Source organism: Psammomys obesus, unplaced genomic scaffold (assembly GCF_907164565.1).
Source record: "Psammomys obesus unplaced genomic scaffold, mPsaObe1.curated_primary_1811, whole genome shotgun sequence".
Classification (NCBI taxonomy): Eukaryota; Metazoa; Chordata; class Mammalia; order Rodentia; family Muridae; genus Psammomys; species Psammomys obesus.
The window spans coordinates 33,584,481-33,602,529 of record NW_026585644.1 but is presented as its reverse complement, the minus strand read 5'-3'; the positions used below and the strand labels follow the sequence as shown (position 1 = coordinate 33,602,529).

At 50.6% G+C, this 18,049-nt stretch overlaps 1 protein-coding gene across 5 annotated transcripts in view; it reads left to right on the top strand.

The window, feature by feature from the left end:
• Otof (otoferlin) overlaps positions 1–18,049 on the top strand; it is a 91,977-nt gene that overhangs the window by 46,646 nt on the left and 27,282 nt on the right. For 4 of the 5 annotated variants that reach the window (XM_055626461.1, XM_055626453.1, XM_055626471.1 and 1 more), the window contains exons 6-11: positions 5,758–5,831; positions 6,774–6,900; positions 7,333–7,387; positions 12,839–12,970; positions 17,308–17,370; positions 17,795–17,879. In XM_055626461.1, coding sequence (XP_055482436.1) covers positions 5,758–5,831; positions 6,774–6,900; positions 7,333–7,387; positions 12,839–12,970; positions 17,308–17,370; positions 17,795–17,879 — 536 coding nt within the window. Of the gene's footprint in view, positions 1–5,757; positions 5,832–6,773; positions 6,901–7,332; positions 7,388–12,838; positions 12,971–17,307; positions 17,371–17,794; positions 17,880–18,049 lie in introns of those variants that run through there. The other variant, XM_055626480.1, reaches the window with a different exon arrangement.

Sequence of the window (18,049 nt, the reverse complement as noted above, 5' to 3'; positions counted from 1 at the left end):
AATGGAATCTCTAAGATGCGATTAAGCAAATTGAAGCTCTTTAGCCTGAGACAAGAACACTGTGAGAAGAGCCTGCAGATCATGACAATTGTGCTGCCAAAATGGTTGGTTTCTACTTGTGCTGCAGGGAGATGAGAGGAAATAGATGTGAGATGTAGCAGAGAAAATGTAAAATATGACCCGGGAAAGAAGTGTTCCCCATGAGTATAATGGACTGTGGCATAGCTGCCATGAGGAAACGGGAAGTATCTATTCTTGTGATATTGTTTGCTAGAGCTCTGCAAAAGGACTGGCAGCCAGAAATAAAGGAGGAGCCAGATTCCCAGGCATTCCTAGGATGAGAGGAGCACTCCAGGTTCTCACAGTCCCTCTGGTGTAAGAGGGACACATGTGCCAATCAGCCAGATGGAGATGGGGTAGTCCCCCTGAATGGCTCAGTCTGGGCCAGAGATGTAACTTAGTAGTAGAGCCTTTGCCAAACACGTGTGAGGCTCTGGGACTGATCCTCCAGCTCTGAAACTATAAATTAAGGGCTGGAGAGATGGCTCAGGAGTCCAGAGGACCCAGGTTCAATTCCCAGCACCCACATGCAGCTCATACTGTTGCAACTCCAGTTCCAAGAGACCCGACACACAGGCAAAACACCATGCACATAGATTAAAATAATAAAGGAGAAATTAAGAAACCACACGTATGCACACACACTCAAAAAATTTGAAGTCGGTCTGTCCTTCACCCGTGCAGGAAGCTATTCAGAACAAACTGAAATCCAACACAGTTTCAAGTACATTTAAAAGTATACAATTACCTGTGTCTGCAGGGACAGGTAGCACCTGTCCATATCCAAACACTCAGGAGATGGAAGCAGGAAGATCAGGAGTTCAAGGCCAGCCTCAGCTTTATATTGAGTCAGAGGCCAACCTGGTTGAACTGAGAACCTGTTTTAAAAATACAATAAAAAGGCCAGTGAGACAGCTTAGCCAGTAAAGGTTCTTAGAATCAAGCCTGATGACCTGAGTTGGATTCCCCAGAAACCACATGGTAGAAAGAGAGAGCCAACTCCTGAACACTGTCCTCAAGAAGGGAGGGTGAAAGGAGGGAAGGAAAGAAAAAGAAATAATGTACCTGGGGAATGAAAAATCAAAGAGATGAGCCCATTGGGGGGCAGTTGGAAAGATGCCCTCAGCTTAGAAAATCTGGCTGAGTAAACAATGCAAAGAAGCAATGTAGATCCCGCCTCTCATGGATAGTCCCCGTATCCTGATTCCCTGAGGCATGAGCAGGTGAACCTTGACATTTTCAGTTGAAGGTTCTTGTGGAATAGGAACCCTGGCTGGACAGTGAGTGGCTCAGTCTCTAGTTCATTTGCAGCCACGCCTTCTAAGTCACAGCTTCCAGAATAACTCATAGAGCAAATCAATAAAGCACTCAGGCTGCTGGATTCCCCTCGGCGAATGTCCCCCGGTCATAATGAATATGCAGCGTCCACCCCTGAGCCCTGTGCACAAGGCACAGCTATCTCGACAGACTCCTAAATGGAGCTGTGGAACAAGGTGAGGAAATTGCTAGGTACATAAAGGAAGACATTACAGTGACTACACTGACTTTAAGATCTTTTCTCTGGAGAACTGTCAGTCTAGACACAGAATTCTGACCCTGGTGAATCCAGCCACTGCAAGCAAATGTGACTCTCTGGCTTCACCTCCCCTGCACTCCTGATTGTCAAGTTGTTTGTTTGTTTGTTTGTTTGTTTGCATTTTTGTGCGCACACATTTTTGTTGTTGATGTTTTGTTTTTGTTTCATTACCTTTATTTGTTTGTTGCATGTTTTGTGTGTGTGTGTGTGTGTGTGTGTGTGCGCGCGCGCGCGCGCACACACGCACACATGCCATGGCATTCATATGAAGTCAGAGGACAACTCGTGGTCCTCAGTCCTCTTCTTCCACCGTGTGGGTCCCAGGGATTGAACTCAGGTCATCTGGTTTGCCAGCAAGCACTTTTACCCACTGGGCCAGCTCTCCAGCCCGTCGTTGTGCTTGTCTGTTCATTGTATAAGACAGGTGTCAGGCAGCCCTGGCAGCTGCAGGTGTGGCTGCAGCCGAAGTGCCAGGGTCGTTTGTAGAAAGAGTCCATTGGACTCTGTATTCCTGAAATTCCTGTATTTCTCAAGCATACTGTGCTCGTGAATACAAACTCGCTTGGTTGAAGGTCTCTTTTCACAGAGCTGACGACTGGCTTGTTTCTGTGCCTGCTTCTCACTCCATCCTCCCTTCTACCCTGCTAGAAGAGATGCAGAATCATATGTCTTAAGATGGAAACTTAAATCACAAGTTAATTTTTAAAAATCCGTCTCCAGTATAAGTTGACAATCTTTAAAGTGGCTTGAGTAAACTAACTTTTTTAAAAGTTGCCCTTTGACCTTTGACCTCTGCCCTTTGCCCGGAGTGCACTGCTTCTCAGGGACTGGCACAGTGGATAGGGCCCTTTCAATAGTGAGTTCCTGATGGGACGTCACGAAGGGCAGCAGATGCAATGGCATCCTGCTCTGCTGCCCACAGTGTAGAAGCTACCACGGGCCCGGAGCCTGGACTGAGAACTGTAGAGACGGTGTCCATCACCGTACACACCTGCACCTCTCATCAAGAAACAAGCACTATTTTCAGACATCCCAGGCACATGCTGTCAGGGAGCTTGTTTGCCTCAGCAGTCACATGATGCAGTTTTAGGAGGAGAGTTTTCTTCTTCTAATTTTTTTCAGGGTACACAGTACAGGTGGTGTGTTTAAGTATGGTCATTAAAAGTCTCCATTTTAGCCAGGTGGTGGTGGTAGCAGAGGTGGCGGCAGCACATGCCTTTAATCCCAGCACTTGGGAGGCAGAGGCAGGCAGAGCTCTGTGAGTTCAAGGCCAGCCTGGTCTACAGAGCGAGCTTGAGGATAGCTGAGGCTACACAGAGAAACCCTGTCTTTAAAAAAAAAAAAAAAGTCTCAATTTTTACTCCCCAAAATGTTCATTCTAAGAATAAAGTGGTATTTTAATTAAATTAATTAATTAAATTAATTAAAGGATCATAAGAGTCTAAGAGTACCTCAGGTCTTGAACCTAAGCGGCTATATGGGACCAGCTTTAGAAAGCCATGCAGTCTTTCTGGGCATCTGGCAACAGCCCAGGTTCCAGACCCGGATTCAGAACGGCTGTGTTCTCCAGGGCAGGGCCTCTTCTGACCCGCTTAGCACTCTTAGCACCATCTGAGAACCCTTCCCCAGGGATGGGGAGTTTGTGGCTAGGGCAGGCCCCCATGGCAGGAGCCCTGTGTAGCACACACATGCAGAGGACTAGGACTCTAGGAACAGCCAAGAACACCTTGCACGAAGGCAAGCACTGAGAGTCCTGGGTCATCCGAAAGAGAAGCCACAGGACAGTGAGGCTGGACAGAAAGGAAGTCAAGGCTGTGACAGGGTGGCACAGCTGTGGAGAGAGAGAGGGTGCCCACATGAGCCATGCTTCCTAAGATTGGGACTGTTGCAGGAATCTGAGTGCAGCTGGCACCCTGCCCTGTAAGCCACCTGCTAGGGAGAGAGCCCCCAGGATGCTTCAAGCTAAGCCATGCAGGATGACCCCTTTCCCACCTCCAAACAACCCCTTCTAATCCTGATCGCCGGCAATTTACCATTTTTACCAGAGTTTCTTCCAAAATATGTTGAGACTTTGGTCATTTTTAATGAGGGACTCTTTCTAAGTGACACCCCTTTCTGCAAATGAAGCTGGTGCCTGAGCCACCGCCAGGCACCTGCCCTGCTTCCTGGTCCCCATTTTGCTCACAACAGATTCCTGCTCAGAGAGCTCCTGATCATGGAGGCAGTGCAGCCAGGACAATGGAACTTCTGCAGGCCTAGGGAACAGGAACTTCAGGCTTTAGCCTCAATTGCTCCACTTCCTGTAGGACACAGAGATGATTTTCTCCTCTCTGAGCTTCAGATCCTCACTGGCTGGATGAAGAGATAGATACTCATGCCCTTCGCAAGGGCAAGCAGGGTACAGTGCATAAGCATGAGGGAAGCCATTAGCCCACAATGGTTGTTCAAAAGGAGTCTCTCTTGTTGGCCATCCCATGTGTTTATGTGGTGTGTGTGTTTGTGTGTAACCAAGTGGAGAGCAATTGAGAAAGGCATCTAGCTCCAAATGTGCATGCACACCCTTGTACCCACGCGAATGTGGACTTGTGCACACACATGCACGACAAAAAAAAAGACACTACCAGCTGAGAGATTAGAGAACAACAAAGAAGATACCTGCACCAAATAATAGTAACGCCAAAGACAGAAGCTTCCTTTAGAGCGTCCCTTCCTTCCCCTTCTTCATTTTAAACTCATAATACCAGGGGAAGCAGACAAATCAGGCTCACCAATCTCTCTCACCCATGTCTAGGACATCAATAAACCAATAACTCAATTTTAAAAAAATCAATAAGAATTAATAAATAAACTTATCGATAAATTCGTGAGTGGACGCCACCTGAAAGGAGTGGTCACTGTCCACCTGCCCATCACAGGATACAGACATGGCTCACTCTGTATCCAGGTTTAAGATAGGGCCAGATTTGGAGAAGGAGACTCATCCTCCAATCCCAGGTAGAAGGGCTTGAGATTTTCAGACCATCACAAGGACGGAATGGTCTTCCCCAACCTGGCACTGTACAGCTTGCAGATCGAAGATCTGGGGGTCTTTGGTATCACCCCCGAGCTTCTGCAAGTAGAGGCTGACCCAAAGTCAGTGGGCCTCTCTAGAAGCAGGTTACGGGTGGGCCTGTTCCTACCCCCACGGGAGCCTGCAGCGCGGCAGCCACACCCAGGAGGAGGAGAATGGGAAGCACAGGGAATCAGGTGTCCCTCTTATACAATATGAATGGGGTAATGGAACACCGCACCTAGCCCCCAAGGATCCTACTCCTGCTGTCTCCTGGCTCTGGGGACCTCAGGCTCTGCTGACGGGACATCACTGAAGGGCTGTGGGGACCCCTGCCCCCTTCCCTCAGTCCCACTGACTTCAAGACCTTTTGCCCCAGCTCAAGGGCCACACCACACCAGAGGAAGAGGTAGGCGCTGTGGGCTCTGCCGTGAGTTCTGAGGGCTAGGTAAGAGAGGAGTCTGTCTGCAGTAGGGAGGCATAGGCAAGAGAGGCAACCAGGAGGAGAGAAAGGCCCTTTTCACTGGGAGCTGAAGAGACTTCTCACAGCACGGAGAAGAGAGGGCAGACTGTGTACCGAAGCCACCTGAGATATGACTAGCTGGCATCCATGGCTCCCACCTCAGCCTCAGACTGTCCCTCTGAGTCTCCCAGACCTACGTATCTGTTCTGACGCTGTCTCTGGGCACCTTACCCTCTTTTCCGGTTAGCTCAAGTGGGGGTACATGGACAGGAAGAAAGCTGAGAGACCTTGCAAATCTCAGGGTTCTGAGAAGACAGGGCTGAGGTCAGGCTGGAAAACTCAAGACCCAGCCCCACTCCAGGCCACTTCCCTGGTCAGCTGGGACCCGAATCCGCCCTTCATTAGCCCGAAGACAGTGCCAGGAAGGAAGTGTCCTATGTCCTTGGGGGTTCATGGCCCCTAATTTGGAAGGTATCGGGAAAAATGGATGAGGGCCGGGGCTCCATCTCCTTTTTCTCTGAGTTCCCCTAGGGACTGCCTCTTACTTTTGTGCTTTTCCGGCATGCATCTGTTTCCTCCCACCTCATTCTGGGGGTCCCCCTTTTACAGGGCGGGAAGGAGTGTATTCTCGGCCATGAAACTCGGCAAGACTCGGTCCCACAAAGAGGAGCCCCAAAGACAAGGTAGGGAACGTGGTCCTGCCCACCCTTCACACAGCTGCGGCAACCCACTTCTTTCAACAGTTCCCATCCTTGAAGCTCGCCCTGGTCTGGTCTCAGAGGGCCCTCCTTTCCCACTGGACACTCCCACAGACGCTTGGGCGGGGCTCGAACTCCCATTGGCTGACCTGGAGGTTAGGGGAGGGAGGGTAGGGCTCTGCGCCTCTGCCAAGTAGGTGGGCTCCTTCTCCCTATATTGAGTATTTAACTTCACAGGAGCCCAGAGGTTTGTTTGTGTCTGTTTGCTTTAAATTAAAAGAGAGAGTAGCAAGAAAGTGCTGGCAGCTGCAGGCACACCCACCTCAAAGACAGGCCACTGGGCCTGAGGAGCCGGAGTGACCTTTGGTGCTTGGTTCCCCTAAGAAAGGAGGCTGGAAGGCTATCCCACAGCTGTTTAAAAGGAGGCAAGAAGGACAGGTGAAAGATAAGGGGGTGCGTGGGGTGACACACAGAGCTTTGTGCCATCAGCCTCGGGGCTCTCCCATGTGGCCCACTGGTCCTAGAACTCTCCTCTTCCCCAGCCAGTTTCGGCTGTACTCTCCTTGGATGGAGGGCCCAGCTTCCTGCTGAAACCCCAACCTGCCATGCCTGGATGGCTTTTTCAAATCATGACTTTGTCCTGCTGGATTCGCAGATGGTCGTGCACATCTTTAATTCCAAGACTCGGGAGGCAGAGGCAACTGGGTCTCTGTGAATCGGAAGCTAACCTGGTCTACACAGAGAGGCTCAAGCCAGCCTGGGCTGCATAGTGAGACCCTGTCAAAAATAAAGAAATTAAAGAACGCCAAATGTATGGGTGGCAGCATTCCAAGCAAGCTCCATCAAATAAGCCTGGAATTTGGCTCTCCTTCTTAGGAGACAGCCCCTAGCTAGCATCCACCCGCCTGCTCTTCCCTTCTTCCCCAGATGAGCCAGCAGTGCTGGAAATGGAGGACCTGGACCACCTAGCCATCCGGCTGGGGGATGGGCTGGATCCTGACTCCGTGTCTCTAGCTTCAGTCACGGCTCTCACCAGCAATGTCTCCAACAAACGGTGAGTCTCCCAGAGGCCTGTATCCCACCTGCCACTACCCTGTCGGCCAGGACCAACTTGCCAAGCTTGAGATTTGGGGGCACAGAAATCAGAGTCCATGAACTGCTTCTCCACAGCCTCACCCTTTCTTACTGTCCTTGCATGACCTCTCTCCTGTGTCCCTGCAGAGGCAAGGCAGCAGCAGGTCCTTGAGGCCCTGTGGGAGGAGGGACAACACAGAGCTGATCAGTCCACGAGTAACTGTTCACCCAGTGGCCATCTCCCTGTTCCTTCTATCCCTGCTTCGTCTTCTCTGTTGATGCCAGTGAGAATATCTACCCTCCACCTACCCTCAATTCTGTTGGCAGAACTGAGTGTTGGAAGACCACAGTTTTGTCCCTCTGGCCTCTCCATCCCTCACACCAACTTAACAGTCCATTCTCTCCTCCTCAGGTCTAAGCCAGACATCAAGATGGAGCCAAGTGCTGGGAGGCCCATAGATTACCAGGTAGGTGGGCACCAGGATGTGTGGGCCTTACAAATTCCAGCCAGGGGGGCATGATAGGCTCAGAGGGAAGAGCCAGGGGTCCTAGAGAGTCACAGCAGGGTGTAAAGGCTCAAAGTAGGCTTCTCTCTGAGGGGCATTCTTAAAAGCATCTAGGCAGAGGCAAACCCAAAGAAGAGTTTGAGATCTCTGTTTGCACTGCTCAAAGATCCTTGATTCTGTGTCCATTGTTGAAAATCCTAAGGAAACGGGGGCCTGGGAAAACAAAAGGAAACACACACACACACACACACACACACACACACACACACACACACACGAGATGAGTTTTGGAGAATGTTGGGTGCATTTTTAAATTATTCCAGCTTATTTTATTTTATTTATTTTGGGTTTTTTTTTAAGACAGGGTTTCTCTGTGTAGCCTTGTCTGTCCTGGACTCACTTTGTAGACCAGGCTGGCCTTGAACTCAAAGAGATCCACCTGCCTCTGCCTCCCCAAGTGCTGGGATTACAGGCATGTTTCACCATGCCCGGCTTCCAGCTTATTTTAGAGCTGGAAGTAACATCAATCCCAATTTTTCTCTTTATTGTGTCTCTACATTTTCTTAAACTGGTAGTTTTTTTGTTTCTAAAGCTAAATTTAAAAGGGCTCTGACCAGGAGGAGGGTTGTATTTGTAGCCACAGAACAGGAGGAACAGGATCTGAGCAGCGCTGGTAGCTGCCGACACAGGCCTCAGTGGCCTCCGCTTTGCAGGCCCAGAGCCTCTGCCTTGGCCTTTGTCCCAGCCTGCAATCAGACTGTACAGCAGGGCTTACAATAGACAGGTGTACAAGCCAGAAACACCTTATTATGAGGTGAGAAGAAAGGCAAGAGGAGGCGTCTCTCAAGACAGGTCCAGGGACCCAGCACGGCTCCAGACTCTACCTGAGAGTTAACAGGACCCAGGTACGGGTCAAACCCTGTGGTGAGTACAGCTTGATTTTCAATGCCCACTTCCCAGGCCCCATGCACACTACCCTCGTGCACAGACAACTGTCCCTCGCCTCCCTCAGGTCATGATGTAAAGGGCTAGACGGTATCCACTGAAAACTATGCCTGCTCGTCTTTCCCAAGGATTCACCTCGACTCCCTCAAGGCTTGCTTTGGTTTGGTTCTATCCAGTAACCATTTTCCCTGGCAGTTAGCCCCAAGTAGTGTCCCATGGTGCCACTTTAGAAACCTCAAGCCCTTGAGAACCTTGGAGGTTTGTTAACGTTTACCCCCGACTCATAAAAACCCAAACACAGTGTCCTGAGGCATCAGGGGATTTCTCCAGGAGACTGAGATCTGAGGGAATTGCTTCTATGTGCAGACCAGGGAAGTCTCAGAGAGCCCACTCATATGCAATGCCACTGGCCTGCTGTGCAAAAGCACATGAAATTGTTAACTCAATTTATTTTTTAAAAGCTTATTATAAACCAGGTGCTGTGTTAGGAGCTGAATATGTGTCTCCATTGAGATTGTTTTTTTTTTGTTTTGTTTTGTTTTGTTTTGTTTTGTTTTGTTTTTTTGAGACTGGGTTTCTCTATATAGCCTTGACTATCCTGGACTCATTTTGTAGACCAGGCTGGCCTCAAACCCCCAGAGATCCTCCACCTCTGCCTCCGTGAGTGCTGGGAGTTGATTATGTCATTCTTAGAACCATAATTATTATTGCACTTTCACAGTAAGAGCTGAACCAATGCCAGGTGCAGTGGTGATTGCTTGTAATCATGACACTCTGGGAGGCAGAGGCAGGCAGATCTCTATGAATTCGAGGCCAGCCTGGTCTACAAAGTGAATTCAGGACAGCCAAGGCTACACAGAGAAGCCCTGTCTGGAAAAACCAAAAAGAAAAGAACACTGAGCCAAGAGTTACAGGGCCACCGGTCTTGGGTAAGTCAAGGCCGGAGGCTGAGTTCACAGTTAACCACAGTGAGAACCACTCTAACAATTGCTCCCTTCGGATCCCTGGTTCCTTGGCTCAACAATTACTTCTTCCTCTCAAACTGCTTCCTGCCGGGGATTTTTATGTCCCAGGTCAGATATTTCTCCCTCCAAAGTCTTTAAAACCTTCTGAATTAGACCAGTTACCCCATTTCACCCGGCAGCGCTGTGTCTCCTGACGGGCCCATTCACAGCTCACCTGTGCGTATTTAGCCACTGCGCAAGAGGGAGCAAGGAGGATTCAAATGGAAAAAAAACATTTTAGCTTTCTGATAAATACGGTGTACAAACCAACAAAACCGACAGCGACTTCCCTCCCTTGGGGAGCTCAGCTTTAGTTAATCAGAAAGACCCCAAAGCACATGTGGCACTGGGAGAGATGAGAGGAGAACCTCTCAGGAGTGCTGTGGTCCAGATGGGAGCCTGAGGGCCAGTCCAGCTGTGAGGGCCGGCCACCGATGGAAGGAGGCCTGTGGGAAGAGACTCCAGGGTGCCGTACACTGCAGGCAGTCTAGAAGAGACGGAGCATTAAATTCTTCCCTGATTATCGGTATTTCAAACAGGACAAACCACCGTCACCTCCCTGGGGAATGTGCCCTTTGCCCAGCAGGGCACAGAGAGTGGGCAGCTCTTCTTGGAGCCTGGACTCTGTCCCCTGGTCTCTCTTCCTGACACTAAGTCTTAACATGTCACCTCCAAACACATCTCTAGTTTCCAGCATCACTGAGTCTCCCAGGCCTGACCGAGGCCCCCAGCCTCTGCTGTACTTCTGCATCCCTTCTCCTTGCCTCTGCGTCTTCATATTGCCTTCCACTCTATCCTCCGTGCCACTACTAGAGTGATCTACCTGTCTGGTCATGTCAGACTTCTGGCCCTGGTGACCAGGGGAGATGGAGAATGAGGTAGAACAGCAGTTCCAGGACTGAGAGTGGGTATCCATGTCACCCCTCCCCTCTAGCTTCCCCTGACACTCTTGATGCAAGCATGAACAGAAGTCCCCAGAACAGGTCACAAAACACCATTATACTCAGGATCCTTCGGGACATTTGAGAAGATTTTTTTCCCCCACATTGTTCTCTGTAATAGTTTTGGAGAGGGCTCTTGGGAATTCTAGCCCTTGCCTCAACAGGAGATGGTGGATTAGTCAAAGGTGTCACTCGTGCTTCTCTCTGCTCCCAGGATTTCCCTTCTGGAAAAGCTGTGTGTGAGACGGAAGTTTCTTTGTTCTCATGCAACTCTTCACTGGCATTGTGGTTTCTGTTTCCTCAACATTCTGTTGACTGGATGGCCCATCCCCCTCCTGCCAAATATGAATGACCACATTCTTACTTTTAATTTCAAGTGTTAGACACACACACACACACACACACACACCTGAAGCAGGGCTTGGGGAGGCTGTGGGAGTGGGCTTCCCTTCTGCCCAGTACCACACCTCTCTCCTCTGTCTCCCTCCCAGGCTTCCCCTGGGACCATTCTCGTCCAGCAAAGCACAGCCCCCTCTCACATCTCTTCCCCCCATCTCTTCATTCCTTCCAACCCTCTGCTCTCTTCACCCCCCATGTCTCCTGTCAGCTCCTGACCCAGCTCACTGCTGCTGGCTCAGCTCCACTGCAGAAGGTGGAAAAATGAACCCTGAGCAGAGGAGGGGACAAAGGATGGAATGCACACATGAAGACCAACCACCCTCCTGGCATGGGGAGTTAATCTCAGCTGGCTCATCTGGCCAAAACCATGCTTGTTTGTCCTACCCAGTCTTGAGTTACAGCAAACCTTCATGGGGGGAAGGGGGTGCTAGCTGTAGAAAAACAATAATTTAAACCTTTTGCTACAAAAGGTTTATGGGGCTGGAGAGATGGCTCAGTAATTCAGAGCGCTGGCTGCTCTTCCAGAAGACCCAGGTTCAATTCCCAGCACCCACAGGGCAGCTCACAACCTCTGTAATCCAGCTTGAGTATCCCTGACACCTTCATACAGACATACATGCAGGCAAAACACCAATGCACATAGAATAAAAATAAATACATTTTTATGAAAAGGTTTCTGGAAAGTAAAACTCTATGCACTACTGGGCAAAGAATATTCCAAAAGGACTCCTTGTTTTTCTTCTCAGTAAACTTCGTGGAGCTAAGTTAATTAGCCCTGTTTCCTTTTTGGTTCCCTGAAGAAATGATGACTACTGAGACTCTTTCAAGCGTGGATCCTAAGCATTCAAACCTTGGCCCCATTGGCCTCCCACACCCCAGAATAGAAGCGGCCGCTCTCACAGCTTAAGGGTTCCTTCAGCGCACAGTTGCGGCTGCATTTCTGTGCTTTCTTGGCAGTGGTCTTATTGGTGTTGGGGTTTCTATTTTTCCTAGCATCGTTCTGATGTGTGGATTTTTCTTGGTCTTTGAGCTATTTATAAGACCTTGAGGAACACAGCGGATGGTAATTTTAGTAAGGATTCTTTTTTATCTAAAAGGGGAAAATAATTCTCCCGAGTAAAATCATATTTAGAAGTTGCATCAAAGCGTAACAACCGAAGTGCCAAAGACCCAGATGAGGGACACAAACAGCTGCTCTTCCAGTCCAATTAGCTGGCGGGAAATGCTGACAGCAGGCAGGAGGCCTTGGGCTAAAATGCAAGTTCAAGCATCCTGGGGGGCTTCCCACTGCCCCTGCCTCCTCGGGAGATGACCCCAAGGAGAGGTTGCTTCAGCCTGAGAGGCCACTTACGCAGCTGGCTCTCATTCCAAGGAGCTTTCCCCAGTGTGATGCTTTGGGTCTGCCTTGTCTCATTTAACCCTCACTAGCTAGGATTTTAGCTTGGAGCTGAGACTACGCAGCTCAGTGAGCCCACAGGCTCCTCCACATCCGTTTCTGGCCATGTGTCAGGGAGAGGCGCAGTTCCAAGAGCAGCAAACCAAAATCAGTACCTGTTTGTATTTTGCCATGGCCACCCTCATGGGGACTGACCCCGCCAAATCCAAGGCAGGAGCTAATGGCCTGAAATGAAGACTCCTTTCCTCCCTCTTTCCTTACTTTTTCCTCCTTTCCACCTCCCTTTCCTGTCCTTCCCTTTCTCTTTCCCTCTCTCTCTCTCTTTCCCTCTCATTTTCTCTTTATATATTTTTTCTTATTTTTTTCAGTTTTATATATGTACATATAAATACATCTTTTCACGTATATGTCTCTTTATTGATACATCCTTTATCAATGCATATCCTTATATCTATGCGCATATAGAGATATAATGTAGCTGGGCGTGGTGGCACACGCCTTTAATCCCAGCACTCGGGAGACAGAGGCAGGTGGATATCTGTGAGTTTGAGGCCAGCATGGTCTACAGAGTGATTCCAGAACAGGAAGGGCTACAAACTGAGAGACCCTTTCTCGATGAAAACCATATAGACAATACCTCGTCCTGGGACCCAGCCCCATGCCCTGGCAAGACCAGACTCTAGGATGACCGAAGCGCTCCATACAGCCCCCTCTCTCCCTCCTGCAGGTCAGCATCACGGTGATTGAGGCCCGGCAGCTGGTGGGCTTGAACATGGACCCCGTGGTGTGTGTGGAGGTGGGCGATGACAAAAAGTACACATCCATGAAGGAGTCCACAAACTGCCCCTACTACAATGAGGTCAGTGTCTCCACAGGCCAGGGTAGAAGAGGGGCCTCCTGACATGGGACCGGCTGGCAGTTTGGAAGACAGAGCCACCAGCCCCAAGGTGTTGGCCCACCCTCTTATGGCCAGCACCCTAAAGGCTGCAACCTCTGAACCCCCAGTATGGACCTCAGTATGACCCTCCTGTGGCTACAAGCTAACCATGCAGCCGCTAGCAATGCCTGTGAAGCCCTCTAGGCAGTCACTGCTGCCGTCCAGGTAGCTAGCTCACGCCAGCCCAGCCCGAGTGCCACTGGCACCGTGAATGAGTTCTTCCAGGTACCAGATCTCTCCTACACACAGAGCTGTCTCAGTACCTGCCCAGGTGGGTGCTGTGGCCCACTGCATGTGCGGGGACACTGACACTCCAGGACCTTGCTGCCCTTTCTATTAGGCCACCTTCTTGGTCTCCTGAGCCCCTAATAGGCTTCCCTCTCCTTGACTTTGGCTCTGAGAAAGAAAATGACTGCTGCTCCCTCCGCTTGAGACCACACGGTGGGGGAGGGGGAGTTGAGGGAACCTCAGAGACTCGATAGTTTTCGCTCCCCATCTTAGAGAGGAGAGAACTGTCTACTTCAGTGACTTCCGTTAGCAAGGAGTGCCAGGCTAGCTCAAATGATGTGTCCGTGTACTGCCCCCTGAAGTGTGTGTGTGGAGGGGCTGTGGGTGTCCTTGGGCAGCTGTGAGGCCTCCAGCTGTGCATGTGTAGGACCCAGGAACACCTCTGCATTTCAGCCAAAGCTTGGCCATGTAAACACAGGTTACTATGTTCCAAGCCAGTGTCCCACTGGCCCCGAGGACAGGATATCACTGCACAGGGACCCTCCAGCCCTGGATGGAATAGGGGTATTCAAGCTGGACATCTCTGATCTTATATCAGACACATTCCTGACTGGAATGCCTCTGGAAGGGTCCGCTTTCCTCTCACGACCGTGGAGATAAGTTCCAGCAGCTCTCTGGCTATTTGATAGTGGTGAAGCCACGTTTGGCTGACGTGGGGGTTCACTTGCATGAGATCCATGTATTTCATGTCTCAGTAAACTTGCTTGCTCCTTCCAGCATAAGTTCCTGGCTCTGTGGGCCCCTAGCAAACTCCTAGTCTCTGTGCAGGGACCCAGCTCAAGTGACCTGGCCACCGAGTAGCCCACACTGCCTTCTCTGGGTCAGAGGTCAGCATCCTCTTTGTGAGCACTAACTCTCCTCAGCTGCGGTTGGTCACTCATGTTTCTATCCTCTAGCGGGTGAGGAGGGGCTGCAAATCTCCCTCAGCACTCTCCTGGCTCAGAGCCTGCAGTTACATGGAGGGCTCAGCTCAGCATTTGCCGAATGCCAGGCCATGGTGCCTAGGGCAGCATAGGACCTGCAGAGCTGGCCGCAGCACGGTTTCCGCCCTCACATGTCACTTCCTGGCCACAGCTGGAAACCATTCCCTCCCCTCTGCTCATCTCTGACCATCTTCCATCTCTCCCTGGTCACGGGTGTGCTCTTCTGTACAAAGCCAAGTAGCCCTGATTTTGTTTCTCTCTTCCCTCTAAACTAGGGTTTCTTAAACTCAGCCACTTGGATATTTTGGGGTGGAGAATTCTGGATTGACCCAGATACTGAGACTACAAGATGCTGATAGCAAGCCTCCCAGCTGTAGCAACTAAATATTCCCAGATGTTGGCAAGCTTTCCGTGGGAATTAAACTTGCCCCCTCCGTTAGGCCCACTCCCCTACTTTGTGTTGCTGTCATCCTTTGCAGCCTCAGAAATGGCCTCTTTCCCCTTTTTTCCTGTTCAGTAAAAAAGTGTCTTGGGGTTTCTGTTGCTGTGGTGAGACACCATGACCAAGACACAACAAGTCTTAGAGAAGATAACATTTAGTTGGGGCTGGATTACAGATTCAGAGGTTTAGTCCATTATTATGTCAGGAAGCATCTTGGCACATGGGCAGATACTGTACTGGAGGGGGAGGTGGCTGAGAGTTCTAAATCTGGATTCACAGGCAGCAGGAAAAGAGAATGACACTGGGCCTGGCTTGAGCATTTGAAACCTCAAAGCCGGTCCCCAGTGACATACTTCCTCTAAGGCCACACCTATTCCAACAAGGGCATATCTTAATTCTTTCAAGTAATGCCATTCCCTGCGAGACTATGGTGGCCTTTTTCACTCAAACCACCACAAACAGCCCTCTAGCCATGGATAGGCATTGCTTCTGGAAAGTTCTCTAGGAAGTAGGAATCTTCCTTTGGCTCCACTAGAGCAGCAGAGGCTGGTAGGAACCATCAACCAACCTAGCAGATCTTTAAGCAATCCCAAGAAAGACTCCTGCTCAGAAAATACAAGGATTGTGACTCCAGCCAGCTCAGAGCACTTGGGTTCTGCCTCTACTTAGGCAGCTTCGTCTATGGGCCAGGGCCAGCTCTTAAGCCCCTGGCCTGGCAGCTCACCAACATGGCTTTAAGCCTGCCTGGGAGTAGGAGGCCCTTGACTTTTGTCCTTCCCTAATAACATGGCCACACACGGACCAACACAGACGCCCCTTTTCCGTATGCACATGTGGTCTACCTGGCCAGCCTATGGCCACTGCTCCTCCTTCCACCCAATCAGTGTTCACCTGTCACCTTTGCCATGACGCTTCTATTTCTTCATCCCAAAGGATCCAGCAGAGTACAATGACCCTAGTTCTGTCTTGGCTTTTTTTTTTTTTTCTGGCTCTTTTCTTCTCCCTTGCACAGATATGTGGCACAGATATCTCATGCACACTCAAGGACAGGAACCCAGAGTCTGCCAACCATCATGTAAGGATGTTCCAGTTCCAGCAGGATCTCCAGAGATCTCCTGTTAACTCCTGTTAACTCACAGTAGATGTGGGAGCTGTCCCCACCCTCTCACTCTCTGTCACATCCTTCATCTCACTGCTCCTCCTCCCCAGGAGCTCTCAGGACTCTCGCCTGCTTCACAGTCTCTCCACAACCTTCTCCCTAGCTCCCTAACTTGCCATCGTTTATCTACTGATCAAGAATATCTGCTGCTTCCCAGAGCCCTGTCCTGGGCAGGCTTCTGCTCTGGTACTCTTCTCAGGCACCTCCTCCATTCCCACAGCTTCTATCACCAGCCTCATGCTGACGGTTCACTCCCAGATCCAGACTCCAGACCTGCAGACCCTCACCCCAGTACCCCTGAGGCTTACCAGCTATATACAGTTAACATTTACTGTGCCCTGACCAAATGCAACACTGAGTCCTGTCAGTGTTGATTTTACAACCACGCCTCCCTGCTTCTGTGTGATCCCCTGGATTAGGACAGCATGGCAGCCCACATGCCATTATCCCCACAGCACAAGGGTAAACTGAGGCTTGGCAAAGGGAGTAAAGGATCCAGCAGTAAGAGCTAGATGCCACTGGCTTCATAGATAGCACATCTGCCCACAGCTGTGTTAGCTGTAAAATAGGGGCATGAAGTTCAACTACCATGTCACAGAATCAAGCAGGCTATTGTGACTATTGACTACTGCAAGGAATACCTGCTCTTGGGATATTTACTCTAGCCAAAGCCCCCTGTTAATCTTGCCTTCTTGGCCCTGCCTACAAGTTCATCAAAGCAGCAGTCAGTGTGCTCATTGCCCACACCCCTTGCCCCGTTCCAGTGCACCTAGGATAAGGATGGGGCCTGTAAGTGAGCATGGAGGCTCACACTGCAGACGAGAACAGTTCACACACGGCAGCGATTTTCTTTTGTGGCTAAGGAAGTGTCATCTTACCCAGGGCGCATCACTCTAAGACTCCCTGTATTTTGCCTTTTAACACTTCTTGGGTTGGGGTTCATCTCCCAGGCGGCGCTGAGGTCTGGTGGTCACCTATCTGCCCTTCACACCATGGTGTACCTCATAGCCAATATATTGCTCGATTCTGCAATGTGGTAGTTGGTGTCCATACCCCTGTTTCACAGATCTCTGGGGGACATACCAAAGAACTTGTGAGTTAAGTCACGAGGACCAGAACTGGTTTCCTGGCCCCTTGGCCAGGCCCTTCCATGCCCAGCACTTATTCAGCTTTTTGACATTGTAGCTTGATGTCATCTACAAATATGGTGGGCTGCCTGCACCCTGAACACAGGTAGTAAGTAGACTGTTTCATCCCCTGGTAGTAGAGCACCCAACCTAGGAGATGGGTTCCTACACCTCATCCATTCAGATACCCAGAATTCAGTGGCTCACCGCTACTGCCCATGTGAGCTTTGAGACTGGTGGGGAAATGGCAGGATGTGGGCAGGCACTGCTCAGAGGGAGGAGCTGCCAACAACAGCACTTTGGATCCTTCCCCTTTGCAGTACTTCGTCTTCGACTTCCACGTCTCTCCTGATGTCATGTTTGACAAGATCATCAAGATCTCGGTGAGTGGAGAGCAGCTGCAGCCAGCAGGCAGGGCCACTGGCCTATGCAGGATGGTGGCACAGCTGTTCAGAACACAGCAGCCCTGTGCCTGGATGCCTGGGTGGGCAGAGAGAACACAGAATGGATATTGGCTCCCTCTTGCTCCTTCAGCTGGATCTCTCTGTGGAATGTACTCACCCAAACCTAACAGTGGTGAGGGGAGGGAAAAAGTGTTGGGCAGGAGGGGCTGATGCTGACCCTCAGCCAAGCAGGCCTGTGCCCTGCCAAATACCTTCCCACTTTACTATGAACCATGGGTCCCGAGAAAGATACAGGCAACACTGTCTTCAGCAGGCCCTGCTCCTGCCCCTGCCCCTACCTTCTGGCCCCCAAAGGCTTCTCCCTGCCCAACCTGACTGGCTGCTGGTGATCTTGCTCCAAAAGGTGATCCATTCTAAGAACCTGCTTCGAAGCGGCACCCTGGTGGGCTCCTTCAAAATGGATGTGGGGACTGTGTACTCCCAGCCTGGTGAGTAACCCCGGAAGGATGGGCCCGGAGCACGCAGCTCCAGAAGCAGTGTATGAGGTTGTTCCTGCTGTATTGACTCCTGGCTCACCCACCAAGGGGCATAGACACAACCCACCGGCCCTCAGTCTGCAGCCATGGGGGCGGCCGTGAAGGGCTGTGCACTCCACACA